We start from the raw sequence: 21,833 nt of genomic DNA, 5'->3' as shown, positions 1-21,833 counted from the left end.
CTTGACAAAAAAATTAAATTTCATATCTTTATGTTTGAAGCCTGAAATGTGGCGAAAAGTTGCAAGATTCAAGGGGGCCGAATACTTTTGCAAGGCACTGTATACTGCATATATCAATCTAGGAAAGATCCTATGAAAACCTGTTTGCTTTACACTCAGACATTGTATTTAACCGGATACTTGCTTTCTGGTCTTGTCTGTAGTTCCCGCCTCTTTCTCCTGTTTGGCTGGAACATCAGATGACCGGGAAAGTGGTTGGACAGTTGGTTGGCAAGACAGTACTTTACAATGTATCAGTGAATTAAGAAGTACTGTCTTGCTTGCAAGGCTAACTGTACTAACAAAATCACATGCTTTTATTTTGACATTGACGCCATAAAAGTACAGTGCTGGCCAAAAGTATTGGCACCCGATAATGCTCAATTTCTCCCAGAAAATGATTGCAATTACAAATGCTTTAGTAGTAATATCTTTATTTATTTTGGTTGCAATGAAAAACCACAAAAGAGAATGAAAAAAAAAAACCAAAAAAATCATTATTATTTTACACAAAGGAAATAATCCAAATTTTACATGAAGTGACCCGTAAGCATCTTAAAATTATATGGAAGGAACGCAAAATGAATTCATTGCCTGCCATTGACAACGATAGAGGTCCAATCCACGTATACTGGAAGCACTAGCTGTGAAGGCTCATCTTTGGGTGCCATTGGCGGCCCTCCCAGTCAAAATGGATTGGACGTCAAGCGCCGTCAATGGCAGCTCGCGAGTTATTTTGCCAACAATGAGTTTGACACCCCTAATATAGGTGAACTAACTCCATTAGAGAGCTTGTTTTCAACACAGCTGTCAGTAACATTTAGCCAAACTTCCTAATACGTACACTATTCTCAAATGCCATTGGACAATAATCACTAGGGGTGTGTATTGCCTCATATCAGTGGATATGATTCGTATCACAATTCACAGGTCATGATTAGATCCTGATTAATCGCGATACTACACTTGAAAAGGATTATTGCGATATTTGTTTATCACTTTAGAAAAAATCAAAATCGACACAAGTACAACTTATTCCTGAAACCTCATCCAGCACTCGTAATTTTTGTTTTACTGTTTGAACAACATGTGGCTTTCATGATAACATTTTCACTTTTGTCGTGCAAACCTAATTAAATGCAGTATTCTAAATACTCCATGCCTCTGTTTTTGCAGTAAAAGTCAAAATGTGCCCACATTTCAAACTTATAAAAGGACTCATCCAAGCAACCATTAGAAGGCGACGTAGACAAATCTGTACTTTGATTAGTCTAATGTTGTTACTTCAGCAGATTGCAAGGAAATGCTGCTGTACGCTGCCAACTACTGGACGGGAGTAGAAGTGCAGCCACTGAATTGTTTTATTTTCACCAAAAACACACGTGTAAGGAACGATACAAAGAGATTTTGAATCGATAGAATTGTGTGACGTAATATCACGATATATCGCAGAATCGATTTTTTTCTATATTTTTTGCTCTCCGGGAACTTAAAAAAAAAAAATCAACATTCAGTGTAATGCATAACCAGTGCTGAAAGGTCAAATCTGAAGAGGTTGTGCCCCTCTACTCCTCAGCATCCAGACTCTTCTGAGTGCTCCATTGTCCTCTTGGCCCCTTGTGCCCCCTCACCACCCCAAATGCTACATTCTCACGTGGATTTCCACTCACAAGGCTGACCATGACCAATCCTCTGTCAATTGGAACCAATTGCTCACACAGCATCCTTTACCTTCTTTTTAAGTGTCCACGCCGAGCGGCGGGTACCGAGACCTCTCGGTTCTTCTCCTTCACTGTGATTTTGGCTTTAAGTTCTAGTGTGTATGGGTAGCCAGCTGGAAAAGGCTTGTTTCTTTTTATCCTCAATACGACGCCAGACTGGCTCCTCAAGTCTGCAGTCATTGACTTCTTGCTGGTGGATTTGCCTTGTTCAGGGAATGACTTGTTTTAATGCTCCAGTGCCTTCGGCTGAGTAGACTGAGACTTTACATTCAATTGTTCCATTTTAAATTCATTTCAATATACTGCCATGTACACTGTAAGGTTGAAGGAATTTTTGCACCAGAAGGTGGGAAGTAAATATGTTGAAATGAAGCAAGAATGTGTATTGTCATAAATGTACGGTATAGGGCTGCAGCTATCGAATATTTTAATAATCGATTAATCTATCAGTTAGTTTGAATAATCGAGTCATCGGATTAGGGACATTTAATGCGTTGCAGAATAAATTTTCGGGGATGTAAAACAAAGGCATGCTAAGATTGCACTTTCAAAAGATCATTAGATGCGAATACAAAATTAAGAACCCTGAGTTTCTTTTTTTTTTTTTTTTTTCTCCAAACTATGCAGAATCGCACTTTCATTTCACAAGAACAATAAATGCATTTAAGAATAAATTTAAATACCTGAGCTTGCCCTCAAGCTGTATAAAAAAATCATAAGGATCTAAGTACAACATAACAATAGGCAAACTTGTATGGCAAAGGTTCGCTAATGCTAACAATATATATGGCGGAAAACACTCAGGTGACTTGAAGTTCCGCTCTGAGACCCTCAATTCGATCCAAAAACTCCATGTAGGCTGTATCACCAAGTTTCAAGAGTCAGTCACAGCTGTGAATGGCCACAGCTGGATTTTTTTGAGATTTTATGGATGAAACATGGTAATATAACAAGGATCGCGATGCAGAAATTGGAGACACCAAGGAGTGGTCGAGATTTTCTTTTTCATATATACTCTTTTAAACGTTTTTTTTTTTTTTTTTTTCCCAATTTTTCTTTGTTTGGATCGAATATTTGTCATCTAAAATATTGGGGAAAATGAGACAGTAACGAGAAAAATACAATTAAGCGATAGTTAGGAGGTAGATATCTAGACTTTTACAGACGCCATTTTTTTCATTGTGACGTAATTTGTTTAAAAGTTTAAAATATGTGAGTGATTCTGCAGTACCCAGTATTGAGACAGATGTCTGAGAAGTGTAGTGTATGTGCAGAGTTATAAGACATGGATCAATTTATACAGTTACCTGTGTAGCGATTTTATAAAGTAGACCAAAGCATTACCTTGTTGTATAGCTGATAATAGGGAAACCACAATCTGTTGGGGGAAGATGGACAGGGTGTCGGCGCTTTGTAATACACTGTGCTAGCTGCTTTCAAAAAGTCGAGCGTGATCACATCTTGACGATGCAGATAGATAGGCATCTACACTGCTGGCCAAAATTATTGGCACCCCTGCAATTCAATCAGATAATGCTCAACTTCTCCCAGAAAATGATTACAATTACAAATGCTTTGTTATTAATATCTTCATTTATTTTGCTTGCAATGAAAAAACACAAAAGAGAATTAAAAAAAAAAAAAAAATCATTATCATTTTACACAAAACTCCAAAAATGGGCCGGACAAAAGTATTGGCACCCTTAGCCTAATACTTGGGAGCACAACATTTAGACAAAACAACTGCGAACAACCGCTTCCGGTACCCATCAATGAGTTTTTTTACAATGCTCTGCTGGAATTTTAGACCATTCTTCTTTGGCCAACTGCTCTAGGTCTCTTGGGATTTGAAGGGGGCCTTCTCCAAACTGCTATTTTCAGATCTCTCCACAGGTGTTCTATGGGATTCAGGTCTGGACTCATGTCTGGCCACTTTAGAAGTCTCCAGTGCTTTCTCTCAAACCATTTTCTAATTCTTTTTGAAGCGTGTTTTGGGTCATTGTCCTGCCGGAAGACCCTTGACCTCTGAGGGAGACCCAGCTTTCATTGGGCCCTACATTATGCTGCAAAATTTATTGGTAGTCTTCAGACTTCATAATGCCATGCACATGGTCAAGCAGTCCAGTGCCAGAGTTAGCAAAGTAACCACAAAACATCAGGGAACCTCCACCATGTTTGACTGTAGGGACCGTGTTCTTTTCTTAGAATGCTTTAAATTTTTCCCCCCTTGTAAACTCTGTTCATGCCTTTTCCCAAAATGCTCTACTTTTGTCTCATCTGACCAGAGAACATTCTTCCAAAACGTTTTTGGCTTTCTCAGGTAAGTTTTGGCAAACGCCAGCCTGGCCCTTTTTTATGTCTCTGGGTCAGAAGTGGGGTCGTCTTGGGTATTCTACCATAGGATCCCTTTTCATTCAGACGCCGACGGATAGTATGGGTTGACACTTTTGTACCCTCAGACTGCAGGACAGCTTGAAATTGTTTGGATATTAGTCGAGGTTCTTTATCCACCATCCACACAATCTTTCGTTGAAATCTCTCGCCAATTGTTCTTTTCTGTCCACATCTAGGGAGGTTAGGCACATTACTATGGGCTTTACACTTATTGATGACACTGCGCACGGTAGGCACATTGCAAGCAAAATAAATGAAGATATTGCTACCAAAGCATTTGTAATTTCATTCATTTTCTGGGAGAAATTGAGCATTATCTGACAGAATTGCAGGGGTGCCAATACTTTTGGCCAGCAGTGTATAAACTAAGTGGGATAGGGGCTCTCTCTCTCTCTCTCTCTCTCTCTCTCTCTCTCTCTCTCTCTCTCTCTCTCTCTCTCTCTCTCTCTCTCTCTCTCTCTCTTTCTTTTTTTTAAATCCTTCACTGACCTTGTATGAGTACATTGGAAGAGTAGACACAAGACGTCTATGTGAAATAAAGCCTTAACCTGTTCAGGTAGAACAAACATGTCCATCTTCATTTCCACACCGCCTGCTGCCTTGTGGACTATTTGGAGAGTCTTCAAGGAACCCATTTGGCCTCATAAATTTATTATACTGTAGAATATATTACTTAGTGAGACGCATGTGACAATATTATGGCATTAGCAATGCAATGACAGAGACATTTCAGGGCAAACTTGAGTATGGTGACAGCTCATCGAGAAAACTGTCTCTCTGTTTGTTTGTTTGTTTCGGGCTGTTATGGCCCTGTATCGCCTGCCAGGGGGCAACAGGTTGAAGATGTGGAAGGTGGGGTGTGTGTATAGTCTTTTATGATGCTCCTTGCCCTTCATAGGCACCGAGAGATACTGTTCAGCTATGTGATTGTGTCCTGTTTACTGCCTTAACAGAAAGACCGTCCATACCGGTGGCGTAGCTGGGCTGTATTCCTTAATGGGTTTTGAGGCCAAAAGGTCCAAGACATTGCGTTAGGCTACTTGATTAAAAGATATTGATGTAACAGTGCAAATATGCTATACTGTAATATTGCAAATATTGCATGTATTGTATGAAGATTATGCAGTACCCAGATTGAGACAGATGTCTGAGAATATATTAGTGTGATATACTGTATGTGACAATGTTGAGGAGTTCGCCAACAGAGGTCGCTATAATCCCAACATTAGTTGAAAACGTCACCTCATTGACTGTGTACGCTAGGCAATCACATGTTAGGTGACGTTTGAGTGATCAAGTTAGTTGTCTGTTTGCCTTATGGTAATCAACCCCTAGTGGTTAGCTAATTTGCCTCACAGCCCTGAGTTGTGTTCAGTTTTTCTTCATTGGTGAAAGCATAAACTCCCCGTGCTCGTGTGGGTTCTTTCTGGTACTCGGGCCTACTCCAACAGTCCCAAAACATGCATTAAAGACTTAGAAGAGTCATTTAGCTTACCGACGGACTTGACAAGGACTAGGGTGATTCCCATGAAGCGAACCTAAACTGTCTCTGAACCCGTAAAAATGAAACTATTTGACATTGAGTACACATGACTCGAAAGTGCAAATTTCAAGCTAGAGATGTGACCGAAAATTCAGCGCCAAAAACCTTTGGCCTAAAATAGCTAAAATTTAATTTTCGCTTAAAAGGCCGAAAGTTTACCACCAAATAGTGTGAAGATCTGTAGACCTCTCGTGATGACATAATCGAAACACAGCGAGAAGCAACACTAACGGCTCACAGCCAACATTTTTGCGGTTATGAAGTATTTTGAGGTATCAAAGAAATATATAAATCATTAAATGAAAGAAAATAAATATGCCTCATCCCTGCTACGCGCTCGTTCTGAAATTGCTTTCCATTGATGTCCTGCATCACATCGAGTACATTGCATTTGAGCCTGTGAGTGAGTAGTTTGGAGTTTAATCAAGCGAGCAGTATACAAATAAAGTTGTATTTAAATGCAAATGTACATTTGCTGTGATTTAGTACAATAATTTTATGGCACAACCACTTCCTGTTTTTGTCACATCTTTTCCGTCACTTCCACACGCCCACTGCCAGTCACTGTTTCATCCAGCCGGTCTCGACTTCGCTCGACTTTGTCGCCGCTAGTACTTGCCCCACTTGATCAATTCCACTTTTTTCACAAGAAAACAGCAAAGAAAATGTTCCACATACATCATACTCCACGGGAGAGCTCCGGCAAAGGGCGGTGGGACGGGCGGCTGGGTAGAAATTCCATGCAGCGGTCCCACTGCCCCAAGCCGGGCTCTCCTATTTTAATGCATACACTGCACTGCCCTCCCCACACAACCCCATTACGGTGCTGAGTAATGGCTGCCAGGTGCCACAGTAATAGTGGTACGTGGGTCCCACACTTTTTCTCTATGGCGTTGCTCCCAGGGCGTGGCCTCCTCTGCCCGGGCCGCCGATCGCGAGAGTGGAGGGGCGGAGGGGTGTCAGGGCTCCGATCTCGCCTTTCCCTCTCTTTTCTGCCTGGGTGTCCACCCTGTGCTCCGGCGTGGGTCGCTGGCCGGATGCCGGTGGGTTGGCTGGGTATCGCCTGCTCCGGCGAGGCGTCCTGCCCTGCCCTGCCCTGTCCTGGGCTCGGTGGACCATTGGGGTTCCTGCGATTTGCCATGCCAGTTGGGGGGGCTGCAGCTATGGCTCGCGGGCCAGGTGGACGTGAGGGGTGGTGGTGTGTCCCCTTATCCCGTCCCTTAAGGCCGGTTGATAGGGCTGTGGGTGGCCACCCTGGATCCCTGGGGAATAACGATGGCCCCTTTGCTGGGCTGCGGGCGGGAGGAGGGATGCCCCCCCCCCCCCCCAACGTGGCATCTCCACTCGTCTGCGGGAATATCATATGTTGGATGGGACTCACACATGACTAGGTGCAATTAGACACACTCAAGTAGAAAACCTCGGTGTCAGGATTAGCGATGAGACTGCATAGAATAGGATGCCAACATACACTCACAAGGAATTCACACAAATACTGCGTTCTAGACCACATGGCTGAATTATGTACACTCCACCCCTCCCAATCACTTATATCTCACCCCCCCTCCTCTTTCCTTGGTTATCAGGCTCCCCACATGGTGTCAAGCGGAAATCCTACTGGCTAACGATAGCACCAACATATTCATAGTTAGTTAGAATAGGCGTTTAATGTATTTCTTATTGTTGTTTGTGATTCTTCTGTCATTCTCTCCCTCTTTTCTTCTGTTCCACCATAACCTCTTCCTGTTCGCTGCGTTCTTCTAATAAACGAGGTATGTTGAATGATCACAATGGATGTATGTCATACTCTCATGTGATACATTAAAACTGTTCAGATCAATCGGACAATCAGATCTCCATTCTCTGTGCCAAGCAGCTGAACAGGACAGGTTAAAAAAAACAAAAACTGAATCTTATTTAAGGAATATGAGAGATTGTAATAGCCTTGTAGAGAGCTTTACTAGTTTCGGTGAGAACGGAATCGTTTTTTGTTGTTTTTAACTACAGTTCCACACCAACATACATCGAGATCTCATTTAGCTTTGAAAGTGGAGGCGTGAGACCCATTTTTCAAGTGTCCCAAACTTTCTAGAAGGCGCATTTGTCAAGGTTTCACTGGCCCTGACGTCCACCGAACAGAATGCTACGACAACGCCGGCACCTCTGGTATAGGACGTGTTCAGAGTTCACCACAAAATGCTCACTGCTGCCGGGAACACACCTTCCCAAAGCGTTTCAAAATCTACACATTCAAACAAAATTTCTCGAGCCTTGGGGGCGTAGAACATTTTGGAAGATGTTTAAGTACTTGGGAGAAGGGACTATATTTTATTTCCACTGATCGTTAATTAAAAAAAAAAAAAAAAGGCCAAGGCAGAGGGCATTAATCGGGAAAATAGTGTAATAAAATAATAAATAAAAAAATGAAATATAGACATGTGTATTATATGGCCTTTCGGTACATCACTATTTCATGCTCCCTCCACGTTTTTATTTGGGACTGATAAACCATGGAAAACTGGAGATATGATCCTTTTCATTTCATGGTAGGAAATGTTTTTTCCTCCACTACAGGGCAGTCATGCTTTTTGGACAAGTGATTCTCATTAAATTGTGTAGTCGGAATTCTGCGATTTTTATGTATTTTTTTTTAGTTTGGCCTAATATGGTCATGTAATAAGTTATGGTAACCTAGAATAATAGCAGTTCATACATTGTTTCAAAAAATCAGACATTGCAAGCAGTTACTCACAATGTTACTTGCTACAGTACTTGAGTAATCTTTTCACCAAATACTTTTTTTTTTTTTTACTTCTACTTAAGTACATTTTTTGACTGACTCCTTTTACTTGAGTAATAATATTTAGAAGTAACGCTACTCTTAGTAGAGTCAAAGTTTTGGCTACTGTACCAACCTCTTCCCGTTATAAGTGTAGCATGACTCGTTCACGAATGCAGTCTTTGCTTGACTGCCACTTGAGTACCATAGCAACAAAATGATTGTGATAAAGAACAAATAAACTTGTTTACGATCTCAGCCAAGCTTTTGTTCAACGCTTTGTTGTTGTGATGTTGTTTCTATAGAAACTCCTGAGTATTTCACAGAATGCTTGATGTTTTGAGCATTCCCCTTAGGTAGGGAGCGAGGTTGTTTGACAAATTTTTGGGTTAAAAAATATGAACTTCACTTGGCAATACTGTACAACTGATCTACACTGAAGTAATATTCTTGTTCAGTTTGATTTATTTAAATAGCACCTCGTTAAATGCTTCATTTAAGGTCTTGGTTGATTAAATGTGCTCAGAAACCATAGTAATACTGTAATGTCAATACTGTGTGCGTGTGTTTTAACGTGCCAATCATACAGTATATGCTCTGCAGCTTAACATTCCCCCAAGGCTTTTTTCTTTTGCTCGGCAGGCATGCACACATGATTACCACAGATGGTGTGTGTTTGTGAAGAAAAGATGGAAAAATTGCAGCACAGAGCACTCTTCTCAATTTCCATTACAGTTTGTATTTCAAATCATAACATTACCTAGAATATGCAATTTCTAGAGAAACTGCGAGAGTAACTTAGCTGTGATGGTTGGTGTATCGGGTCACTTTCTGTTGATTTTGAGGCATCACGGACTTCCTGTAGATATCGGGTCACTTCCTGTTGATTTTGGGGCATTTCGGGTTCAATTCCTAGTAGGGTTGCCAACTGTCACTTGAAAAACGGAATCGTCCAATATTCAGAAACAACAATACGTGTCCCTTATTGAGCTTTCAAGGGACGCACCTTGTCCCTTATTATCATTAAACTGGAAAAGTGTCTTGTTAATAGAAGGAGCGAATACTGGTATGGTGCTTTACAAGAATATGCAAGGAAATGCATTCCCCTGCTTATCCTACCTTTGCATCCCTTGTTATTTTGCAAGTTCACCCACTGAGAAAACAAGTAGAGGTCTGAAATTTCAATCATAGATGTATTTCCACTTATAGAGACATAATCTTAAAAAAAAAAAAAAAAAAATCCGCAACTCACATTGTATGATTTTTCAATAATTTATCTGTAATGCTTTGTTCTTTTCTTAATAAATAAAGCTTAGGTGATTATTGCTTTCATTTTGTTCCTGGATTGGTCGTCATCTTTTTCCTTAAGAAATTTAAAAATTCTACTTTTTTCTTCTTCAACATCCCTGCTTCAAGTTATCAATAGCGCACCGCACGAATACTCATTTTAGATCATGACGCCCCCATTGTAAACTGGAAGTGGATCAACATAGACACGCCCTCGCATGCAAGCCATGTTAGTACTGCTTGTTTTCTGCCGGTAATCTTTCAAAAAAGAACATGCCGAGTAAACACTGCTGCTATGGAACTTGTAGAAACGACTCAAGACATTACGACATATGAAGGATGTTTTCTTCATGTTTCCCAAAGCCAAAAAAGAGGAAAGAATGTGAACAATGGATAAACTTGTGGGGACATTAAAAAAAACAGTTTAACGCCAGCAAGGGGAAGTCATTCACCTTAATATGCAGCAAACATTTTGTTCGAGGCCATGGTCCTACAGAGGACAAAGAGGTAAGCCATTTTGAATTTTTACTTATTTTTTTGTGTGGCGTTTTGCCGTGCTGTTTCTGTCTGACAATGAATGACCTGAAAAAAATTAAAATGGTATCTGACAGCCTCTGTTGTTACCTTTTCTGTTGTGAAAAAAAACAACTTTAGTAAGGGGGAAGTGTAAATAAATTATAGAATCAAGATTTGTTATTAATGAAAACATGAAAAGTGTTTGTTGGCTGTCACCGAGTAGCATTTGCGATTGATACACAAAAATAGCAATATAAATTACCTCCAAGAACGGTCAGAGACAAAAGACAACAAGAGGATATAATATATAAGAAAGACGGGGCATATGGTGGTAAAGGATGGTTGAAACAGGACAATGTAATTGTCAGTGCCGTAAGGCAATGCACACACACACAAAAAAAGATGTCGATAAAAAAGTTTCCCAATGGATCAAGTCAGGTCTTTTTCCTTTTTCTGGCCTCGACACTCAAGCCATCTCTTTAACTGAACATTTGTATGTTCTTCCACATCTTTACAAGTGAATTTGGCACCAGGGACATAATTTTCGGACAGAATTTGTAGGTTTAGCTCAGTAAACATCTCGTTCGTACACTATTTACATGCATTTTGCATTAGGGAAAAATGCGAGCTTGACCTGCCTAGCAACAATTGCTAACGTCATGAATGTTAATGAGCAAGAGTGATGTGTTGTGTGCGGTACGCTATTGGTTTATTGACTGTGTGATTGAGTGACACGACAGTTGATGTCTTGCGAACACTTGTTTTATTAATATTAAAAACAAAGGAAAATACTTGTACATTGCCAGTGAGATAACTTTGTTTTTCTTATATAATGCATTTCTACATGTTATTCCTTCTAAATAAATAAATCCATAAAGGTTTTAGCTAAACTGTCTCTGCCTGGATTTATATTCACAGAATACATTCTGCAGAGCAGGGCAGAGGTCAGTCAGTATGCGAGGGATTCAGTGTGACAGCTTTACCGAGAAAGTAAATAACACTTTCCGCTAGGGATGTCCCGATCGATCACATGACCAGAAATTGGGCAGATCGCGCCATTTTTCAGAGGATCGGAATTGGGTGAAAATCTGGTTTTTAATATAAAAGAGAAACGTTTCTCTGCTTCCTTCTCGTACGGCCTCTCACCTTCCCTCCTGCTGCTTTTCTTGGTCACCAGTTCAGATGGCGTTTGGTACTTAAAATTAACCATGTTTGACAGTTTTGTAGCTTTGATCTGGCGAGAAAAGACTTGGTACATTGGGGCAAATAAGTATTTAGTCAACCACCAATCGTGTAAGTTCTCCTACTTGAAAAGATTAGAGAGGCCTGTAATTGTCAACATGGGTAAACCTCAACCACGAGAGACAGACTGTGGAGAAAAAAAACCCCCAGAAAATCACATTTTTGGATTTTTAAATAATTTATTTCCAAATTAGAGTGGAAAATAAGTATTTAGTCACCTACGAACAAGCAAGATTTCTGGCTGTCAAAGAGGTCTAACTTCGTCTAACGAGGTCTAACGAGGCTCCACTCGTTACCTGAATTAATGGCACTTGTTTTAACTCATTATTGGTATAAAAGACACCTGTCCACAATCTCAGCCAGTCACACTCCAAACTCCACTATGGCAAAGACCAAAGAGCTGTCGAAGGACAACAGAGATAAAATTGTCGACCTGCACCAGGCTGGGGAGACTGAATCTGCAATAGGTAAAATGCTAAAGAAATCAACTGTGGGAGCAATTATTAGAAAACGGAAAACATACAAGACAACTGATAATCTCCCTCGATCTGGGGCTCCATGCAAGATCTCACCCCGTGGCGTCAAAATGACAACAACAACGGTGAGCAAAAATCCCAGAACCACAAGGGGGGACCTAGTGAATGACCTACAGAGAGCTGGGACAACAGTAACAAAGGCTACTATAAGTAACACAATGTGCCGCCAGGGACTCAGATCCTGCACTGCCAGACGTGTCCCCCTGCTGAAGCCAGTACATGTCCAGGCCCGTCTGCGGTTCGCTTGAGAGCATTTGGATGATCCAGAAGAGGACTGGGAGAATGTGTTATGGTCAGATGAAACCAAAATAGAACTTTTTGGTAGAAACACAGGTGCTCATGTTTTGAGGAGAAAGAATACTGAATTGCATCCGAAGAACATACCCACTGTGATGCATGGGGGTGGAAACATCATGATTCGGGGCTGTTTTTCTGCAAAGGGCAAAGGGACCAGGACAACTGATCTGTGTAAAGGAAAGAAAGAATGGGGCCATGTATCGAGAGATTTTGAGTGAAAATCTTCCATCAGCAAGGGCATTGAAGATAAGACGTGGCTGGGTCTTTCAGCATGACAATGATCCCAAACACACAGCAAGGGCAACAAAGGAGTTGCTTCGTAAGAAACATTTCAAGGGCCTGGAGTGGCTTAGCCAGTCTCCAGATCTCAACCCCATAAAAAAATCTGTGTAGGGAGTTGAAAGTTCGTGTTGCCCAACGACAGCCCCAAAACATCAGTGCTCTAGAGGAGATCTGCATGGAGGAATGGGCCAAAATACCAGCAACAGTGTGTGAAAAGCTTGTTAAGAGTTACAGAAAATGTTTGGCCTCCGTTATTGCCAACAAAGGGTACATATCAAAGTATTGAGATGAACTTTTGGTATTGACCAAATACTTATTTTCCACCATGATTTGCAAATAAATTCTTTAAAAATCAAACAATGTGATTTTCTGTTTTTTTCCCCACATTTCCAACACAATTAGTGGTTGACTAAATACTTATTTGCCCTCTAAAAATCGCAGTGTTAATGTTTTTCAAATATTGTTCAGGCCTAATTTATGTTTAGTTTTCTTTGTAGGGGCTAAAAAGTAACAGAATAATCCAGAAATACAATGGCATTGCCAAAAGATTAAAAATATACGTTTTATACGCCACAACACTCCTGGAAAAAGCGGAAGAGAAAGTACTGTAAAAAGTAAACTACTGTAACATGTTTGGAACGTTTGTTCAAACAAAAACAAAAACTTTTTTTCCCGGTATCAGATTGGGTCTCGCTGTGGACAGATTCTCAAATTCAGGTGACTCGGGTGCAAAATATGCAATCAGGACATCCCTACTTTCCGCCATTTTCATTTGCAAAACTCCCTCTTTAAGTCAGCTACGTGGAGCTGGAGACACTGATGCATCCTCGACGAATAATTTGTCAGCGGTTTCTTCTCCTAAGGTGGGCAGTGGAGGAAGAGGAGCTTGCATCGCCACGTCACGCTAAGGGAAGCGAGACAGCACCGTTGGCTCGACTGCGGCTCCTCGTGTGTGCACTGGACTCGGTGAGCTCCTCGCCGTGATCCTCAGACTTCTTGTCCGCAATGGTGGCCAGGAAACGCAGCGTGACCGAGTCCCACTCTTCTGGGAGCAGCAACAATAAGAAACCCAGGCAGATGATGCACGTGGCCGCCAGTCGCACCATGCTGAAGATCACCTCGTGTTTAAGGACATCTATAGCTACAGTTAGGAAGCAAAGAGGGGCAAGGTAAACAAAATAACACAAAAAAAGTCATTGATTACAAAGTAACTGTAAGGGGATGTATAAAACAGTCAGTTAAACCGATAACCGCCTGATCTTATAGGCGTAGTTTATTGCCTCAATAATCAAAACCAGCCACCAAACCTAATATCATATCATATAAGTAGAAAATTTCTGTTGATATTGCGTCACTTCCTGTTGATTTTGCGGCATTTTGCCGCCATGGCACTGCCCCCGCCAACCGTGGGACGAGTAGGGTTGGGCATTGTTTGAAATTGAAGGATTCCGGTTCCATGTTTCGATTCAGGTTCCAAACTATTCTCGATTCCGATTCTTCTAAGAGGCAGGGTCAAAAAAATAAAAAAAACCCCCAAAATTTATTAGTTTATATTAATGTCTTAACTTCTTTAAAATGTAATACTATTATTATTATTTATATGAATTTAAAATGTATTGCTATCATTATTAATAATACAATTAATTTGAAATTTATGAATTATATGAACTTCTCACAGGGTTATTTTTAACTTGTATATAAATATCAGTCTTTGAACTTGCATATGATGACGTTTCTTTCCACAGTGGCCTGTACTACGAAGCCGGTTTTCTGGCTTAGCAGTGTAACTTCGAGAGTAACTTCATCACGTGCAGCCTACCTTCCTGGCTAACCAGGACTACGAAAGGTGAATACGTTGAAACCAGGTAATGTTGCCATGGCAATGCACGCCACATCAAACCTGATCATCTCAGAGTTAGATCTTGCTTAACCTCACCTTTCCGATTATCCACGCTCTATTTAAACAGTACTCCTCCACGGACGTGTCCGCTTGACAATGACAGCGTACCTGGACGACCCGTACAACATTGGCGCGCGGATTGTGAGGGTCTCTTTGGAGGGCACGGGCATTTAGATCCCCGGACGATGTTCTCCATGAAAGATATAGGTTTTCAGCTGAGGGAATTCGTTACCTGTGCCAGCTGATCGAGGGGGACGTCCCTAACGTAACCCGCCAGCGGACAATATATGTATTCCATCGGTGATGCTGAATATCTGAGTAACAACACTGTGTGCCGTGCGATTCGGAAAGTGGTAGGAGTGGGGTATGGAAAGGCTTCTAATTGATTGTTGAAAATTCTATACAGAAACCAGTGTTGGCTTTGCTGAATGTAAACGAATGCGGAGCTTTGCTCTCAAACGAGAAATATATTTAACAAACTTTTCCAGCGTTATTTCGTTGTGTAAATGCATTTATAATAATTATACAAATATGTAGACTACCGTATTGGCCCGAATATAAGACAGTGTTTTTTGCATTGAAATAAGACTGAAAACGTAGGGTTCGTCTTATATTCACGGTCTAGACGAGATACCCATTCACAACGCTAGATGACGCCAGATATCATTGAAGCGATGTTCTGTCATGACAGATCTCAGCTACTCTCAGGTTTAACCAGTTAGCATTATTTTATTGCAATGTTTTTGATTATTCAGATTTGTTTCAAGACTACAGTTACAGTTGGACTTCACTTTGATGGTTCATGCAGTTATTGCAATTTTGTTGTTTTATCACAATAGATTGGTTTATTTACATTTCAAAAACCAGAAGCCATTCATTTACGAATGTGATTGCACTTTAGTTTACATATTTAAATGTTCAGATAATAAGATTTGAATGAGGAGAAATAACATGCTTTTTCTCTCAAATATATTGTTATAATCATTTGTTTCAGATGTACTGTAATTATTTTCTGTATAAAAATTAATTTGGTGTTCAAAAAGTCTTTTTTCAAACTTGAGTCTTGAAAAAGAGGGGGCCGTCTTATAATCAGGGCCGTCTTATATTTGGGCCAATACGGTATTTAAACATTGAGAAAACATGCGTTTTTTTTTCTGCCAACTCGAACAGATTAAAATAAATATCAAATTCACTATCCGCCTGATAGAACAGACACACAAATATAAAAGATATGAATGTTTATTGAATATGCAACTTACAGTCTTGTTTAACTGTAAAATTCGTTACAAAAGACTGGCTTCAATTTATTGTCATTGTGCACAGGCATTGTCACAAATGTGATCACACAAAACACAACCACGCATTGCATCCCCGCATTTTCTTCTTCTCCTGAGTCCTCACATATAAAACATAACATTTCGAGGAGTTTTCGGACTCGGGCCTACAAATAAAACATAACATTTCGGGTTATTTTGGGCACGGGCCTGCAAATCAAGTTAATTGATCGGGCTCAGGCCGAGTCAGGGACCTGGCAGCCATGCTCTCTACCCGAGTGGCACAAGCAGCCTGTGCTGATTGCCTTTATTTAGTATGTATTTTTTGATGCAGGCGATGCTTCAGTTGGAACCCCGCCCCCCCCAAATGTTCAACTCAAAACCTTGCCTGAGCTGCTGTACCTTTGTGCGCTGCAGCCCTGGAATTTCAGTGTAACTCACCGATCTTCATGTGGGCTATCATGTTTTTAGCCATTTAGTGTTGCTATGGAAACCTGACCCTTGATAATGCTTGTATTTTGAGGCTGTGTTTCACTGGTGATTGTGTTTCTAGAGTAGAGGGTTTCTAAATATGTTTCCTAATGGTACAGTAGGTTTATATTTATGACAATGAGGTGGATGTTCACAAATGTGGACACTTGGACTGTTTGACTTGAAACTTGACTCACAGCCATGTGATGTTTTTCATCATTATTGCACTGAGATTTCCAGTATGAAAGAGCTGAAGTAAACCTTTAGTACCTGACACAGTCAAGTGCAGGCACAACAACACAATCAATGAAAAACAACCTTTTTCAGTTGTTCTTTTAATTCAGCTTCTTGGAAGAACTAATGATCATAACTCAATTGATATCAGTGATCTAAAGATGCAGCAAAATTACATTTGCACAAACTGCCCCTGAAAAACTCAAATGTCGATATTAATCCAACATCATTTGGAATAGTGTTCACTAAATTGAGGGTTATATTTTAATTATATATTCAAAATGACATGAATTCACCTGCATTTCCAGGTACACTGAGTAGAGTTCCTATGGAGATGAGAATGGGGTATGTCAATACCACGCCAACATGAACCAGAATGTTGAACACTGCAAGAGACAAAAAAACACATATTTTGCATTTCCGCTGTAGATGACATTCATGTAGTATACTGTATCTGTAAGGTTGTTTATAAAGCTTAAGCACCAAATATGATAAGCACATGCTTGTTTTAGGGTGAATACATCCATTGGGCGACTTATAGCCTACGGACCACCAGTAGTTCTTAACCTTGCTAAAGGTACCAGACCCTAGGAGTTTCACATGTGCATTCCCCAAACCCTTCAGAATGAGATAATGAAGCAATTTCTTTCAAATTCAAAACCGACGTACCTAAGCTAACAAGCTAATATCTGTTGTATGCAGTGTTGTTAATCTTACTTTAAAAAAGTAATTGATTGCAGTTACAAATTACTTCTCCCAAAAAGTAATTGCATTAGTAACTCAGTTACCTGAATGTAGGAGTAATTAGTTACTTGGCAAAGTAACTGGTGATAATTTTCATGTTTTGTTTAAAAAAAACAACAACAAAAACAGGTCACATTATGTGAAGTTTAAAAGGTTTTTGGGACAATTGGCCCTAGCCCAGTTCTTTACCCTAATTTACCCTTTACCCTGAATCAACCATTAAAAGTTGTTAAAATTGGTTCCATCATTGCATTAGTTCCCTTCTGTCTACTTTTGACACTTTTGACTGTTTCATCATTTAAATATAGATTCAAGTCAAGATTTTGCCGATTTAGGAGTATTTCAGATAAAAAGTTAGTAAGGTTCGCTTGGAAGGTTCTCTACAACAGAGCCTTCCTAAGAAGTTTACTGCTTTAAGATGGCGGCTGTTTACTAACGCATCTAGTTCCTATACTGTACATGTTGTTAACGCCGCCGTGTCTGTCATTCCGCATCTAGTTCTATATATGTGTGGTATCTACCATATCTACCATACCATGTGGGCGTAGTTTGTAGGCTATCGGCTACAGTCAGGTATCATTGGAGGCATCTAGCATCGCGTTTGCTCGGCGTCACAACTTTTTTGCCCCCTCCCCACTCCTGCTCTGCTCTGTCGTCTCGGTGAGTCCGTCTCCCTCAGACTTTTCTCACGTCATTCAACTAATATAGTAACGCATAGTAACGCACGCCTTTCCATCCTCAGTAACGGTAACAGCGTTGCCAAGATGAGAAAAGTAATTAATTAGATTACTCAAGACTGAAAAAAATAACGCCGTTAGTAACGCCGTTATATTCTAACGCCGTTATTACAACACTGGTTGTAAGTAGGGTTGGGCATCGAGCATCGATGGGATCCGGGACAAACACTCAGATTCTCCCGGAACAGTTCGAATTTTTAAATTACGATTCCATGTTTCTATGCCCTGACCGCCCATCGGAAAAAAATAGCTGCCGAACACCACGAAGAAGAAGCCACATGAAGCGTGTGTTTGTGCATTGCAACTTGATTTTAACAATGGACATAGTGGGACGGTGCTCAAAAGTTTGGCTCAACTTCACAAAGAAAACCTACCAGTCAGCTCAGTGCAACATTTGCAACACAGCAATATCATGCAAAGGTGGCTGCACGACCAATATGATTAAATACTTCCCGCTTCATGGAATACAAGTGCCGAGTAGTCCATAGCTGAGTGCCGCGTATTTGACATGCTGCGCCGGTCCTCTACCCAGGAAGAACCAGGTAAGTAAAGCAGTAATAATAATAATCTTCTGCTGCCCCCACGACCCGACCCCGGAATAAGCGGTAGATGATGGATGGATGAAATAGTATGAGAATAATTTGTATTATTGCATCAGGCTATTGTAGCTATATAAGCAGCTACGTACTTTACGTAGCGCGTTGCTGCCTCTGTTAAAATCAGCAGTATTAAAAGCATCTTTTGCTTTAGAATCTGTTTTACAAATAAGGAAATCCTTATTATTTTACCTCATCTACATCAAATTATAATCAATTGGAGAATTCATACTAATGCTTCTTCGTAGCTCCCAGCTAAGGTACATGCATGTAAAGTGCGTAGCGGCTCACAGCTACCTTACCTCTACGTAATATTTGCGACTTTTTCTCGTTTTCTCATATTTATGCGTTCAAGCTTCATCTACACCCATTGAATGTGTGTTTCCACTGCAGGAGACACTATCTGTCCAGAACGCTCACGCTTACTGCCTGAGAAGGCAGACATAATCATTTTCCTCTTATATTGTACTTTTTAAAATTATTTTATTGATTTTTATATTGTACCCACTGCTAATCTGGACTGGGTTTTATATAAGTTGTTTTTTTGTTTGACATTCTGCACTAGGTTAGTCCATTAGTGGGAGCTCAATAACATATAAAAATGCCTGCAGCATAAGACACTCTAAAACATGGGCAAAAGAATATGTGTAAATGTTTTCTCCGTGAGATTTTGAAAAATAAACCTCTTTGTGAAAGTGCACTCCTGTGGAAAGAAACTTCATCATATTGAAGTTCAAAGACTGATTGATATATATATATACTGTGTATATATAAATATATATATATATATATATATCTACACAAGTTAAAAATAGCTCTGCGAGAAATTCATACTTAATTGAAAGTTCACATAATGTAAAAAATAATTGAGGAGTTAAGAAATTAATATTAACTGCATTTTTTTTGGGTGACCCTTTCGTGGAATCGGGAACGGAACCGGAACCGTTCAAATTCAAACGATGCCCAACCCTAGTGGTAAGCAAATTCCTGTTCAGATTTCTTCTCATTTTGCCAGCCTGTTCTCAAGCAGGTCAAAATTTAGTTTCATGTTTACCGATATAGAGATGAGAGATTATCGGCCGGGCACTGACTTGAAGCATATTATTGCCACATAAATTTGAAGTTTCAAAGATCAATGTGGGAATGCATGATCATGTCCTCACAGCTCGTTCATGTCAAGCGTGCCACGTTGTTCCACATTTAAGAAGACGGGTTGGCAGAAGGCCAGATGCACACATCAAAAGAGCCATATGGCTTGTGAGACATAGGTTTCCGACCCGTTTTAATCCCTCATCCCTGTATTTGTATTCTCACCTAACCACAGTCCTGCCAGACCACACATGTACCCCCAAGGCAATGAGGAGAGGGAGCCCCATTGCTCTACTTTGGTATAATAGAGGATGAGGGGCACACAGGAGATGAAGATAAGGTTGAAGAAACCCATGGTGGAAAGGAAATGGGCCACTTCGCCAAGATTGGCACTTCCCAGGAACATCTTAAACAGCACCTGGATTGCAAAAAGACAGCGTAGTCGTCATAGTTAATATAAACTTTTAGCTTAACACTCTTGTTTTGTTGTGTTTACCTTATAAAGAGCTGAAGTTGAAGCTGAGCCGACAGCAAGTGCCACCCCGACAAAGGAATCACCATGGAAACCGTCAGCGTATGCCATCATAACGATTCCTGTGATGGCCATGATGGCAGCAACAATCTAAGGGAAGGGTCCATTAATGAAAAGTGGATCTGCTGGTTTTCCTGAGCAAGAATTGAAATGTTCCTACCCGGACACCCATGAAGCGATCTTTGAGGACTATCCAGGAGAGGAGAAAGACAAAGGCTTTGTGGCAGCAGTAAAGGGCGGAGACATCAGTGGCGGTCAGTTTCTTCAAGGCCAAAAGGTATAAGTAGTTGGTCAGCGTCCACAGGATGGAGAAAGGGGCAGTTCTCTTTACAAAAAGCTTCAGAGTCATCCCATCTTCGCCAAAGAGCTTACTGCACTCTCTGTCGGAAAGAGGTTATCTCTGAAAGGTTTGCCCATGAGGTACTGATTGTCTAGCCTTACTTTGATACACGCGGTAAATAATGGTGAGAATCACAGTGTGAATGTTTTTTTTTTTTTGTCTGTATTTGCTTTTAATTGACTGTAGTCTGTCTTTGTTTATAGGAATGGATGGACAGATTGACTTATTACCTGAATTTTTGAATGGGTGTCTGTTTCTCCCTTGTGGTCACCACATGTCCAGAGTAATAAATAGGAAAAAAGAGGATGTTCCAGTTGCTGCTGAACCACGATATGAAGAAAGGACAGGAGAATGACCGGAAGGTCAGCTTGACCACCTGAGTGGTACCCACCCAGGAGGAGGAGATGCACAGCACCATCAGCAGGCCAGCGAGCACCTTCAAAACTATGCTGGTGCATGTCTGGTACGACTGGCTTTCCACACTTGTTTCACTACCAGGTGTCTCGGCGTGAGACTCCAAATCGTCCTCTCCTAAACAAAAGACAAACACAGGTTTTCTTAAATATCACTCAGGTAAATTGGCAAGGATATACCTAGACATATGATTCCGCAATGCAAAACAAAAAGCAATTTTAAACTACATTTTCATGACCTATTTTCATTTTCCACAGTTATTAGATTGATAGGTCAGTGCCCACAGACTGTCCCTGTCCACAGGCAGAGCTTAGGGGGGTGTGGCGGCATCCGGGAGACCCTTTTTGAGGGTGTAAAGAGGGCGTGGTTGGACAAAATAAGGGTAAAATAGAACGGTAAGATGATGCGCGAAGCTGTAAAATAGTGTTTAAGTGTTATAAAAGCCTCTGGTTCGCTGGCATAAAGGGGGCATGATTGGGTGAGGGGACGGTCAAACAGAAAGGTAAGATGATGTGTGGAGCTGGAATACAGTGTTTAGAGTAGTGTTGTGACAACATATCGAAAAGGTGATGTATCGTAACACTTAAATCAATTAGAATACGTTGGCTCACTGGCTGTCATTGACGTCGCTAGATTATCCAATTCATTTTGACTGGATTGGGCGTCTAGCGCCGTCACTGTCACTGTAGCCATGGTTTCCCCTGCATATACAAGATCGTGGTGCACCGCCACACCAAAATAAAAGCCACCACACCTTGCAAATGAGATTTTTTTTCTCCAAGATTTAAAGATTCCTAATTTATAATTTGTATAATTTAACATGACGTCTAAATGAATACGTGAAGCTCATTTTTTCTGCACTATTT

General features: G+C 40.6%; 1 protein-coding gene across 2 annotated transcripts in view; it reads right to left on the bottom strand.

The window, feature by feature from the left end:
• Positions 1 to 11,045: 11,045 nt before the first annotated feature.
• The window catches only part of slc35f4 (solute carrier family 35 member F4), a 72,013-nt gene continuing 61,225 nt past the window's right edge, over positions 11,046 to 21,833 (bottom strand). For both annotated transcript variants that reach the window (XM_057860467.1, XM_057860468.1), the window contains exons 2-7: positions 20,784 to 21,084; positions 20,374 to 20,593; positions 20,178 to 20,303; positions 19,907 to 20,099; positions 16,812 to 16,901; positions 11,046 to 13,777 (exon numbers count right to left, since the gene is read on the bottom strand). In XM_057860467.1, the coding sequence (XP_057716450.1) occupies positions 13,536 to 13,777; positions 16,812 to 16,901; positions 19,907 to 20,099; positions 20,178 to 20,303; positions 20,374 to 20,593; positions 20,784 to 21,084 (1,172 nt within the window). In that variant the 3' untranslated portion in view covers positions 11,046 to 13,535. The remainder of the gene's footprint in view (positions 13,778 to 16,811; positions 16,902 to 19,906; positions 20,100 to 20,177; positions 20,304 to 20,373; positions 20,594 to 20,783; positions 21,085 to 21,833) is intronic.

The sequence above is a fragment of the Corythoichthys intestinalis genome, chromosome 15 (assembly GCF_030265065.1).
Source record: "Corythoichthys intestinalis isolate RoL2023-P3 chromosome 15, ASM3026506v1, whole genome shotgun sequence".
In the NCBI taxonomy this organism is placed as follows: domain Eukaryota; kingdom Metazoa; phylum Chordata; class Actinopteri; order Syngnathiformes; family Syngnathidae; genus Corythoichthys; species Corythoichthys intestinalis.
The sequence above is the reverse complement of the archived record's forward strand: the minus strand, read 5'-3'. Positions and strand labels throughout refer to the sequence as shown.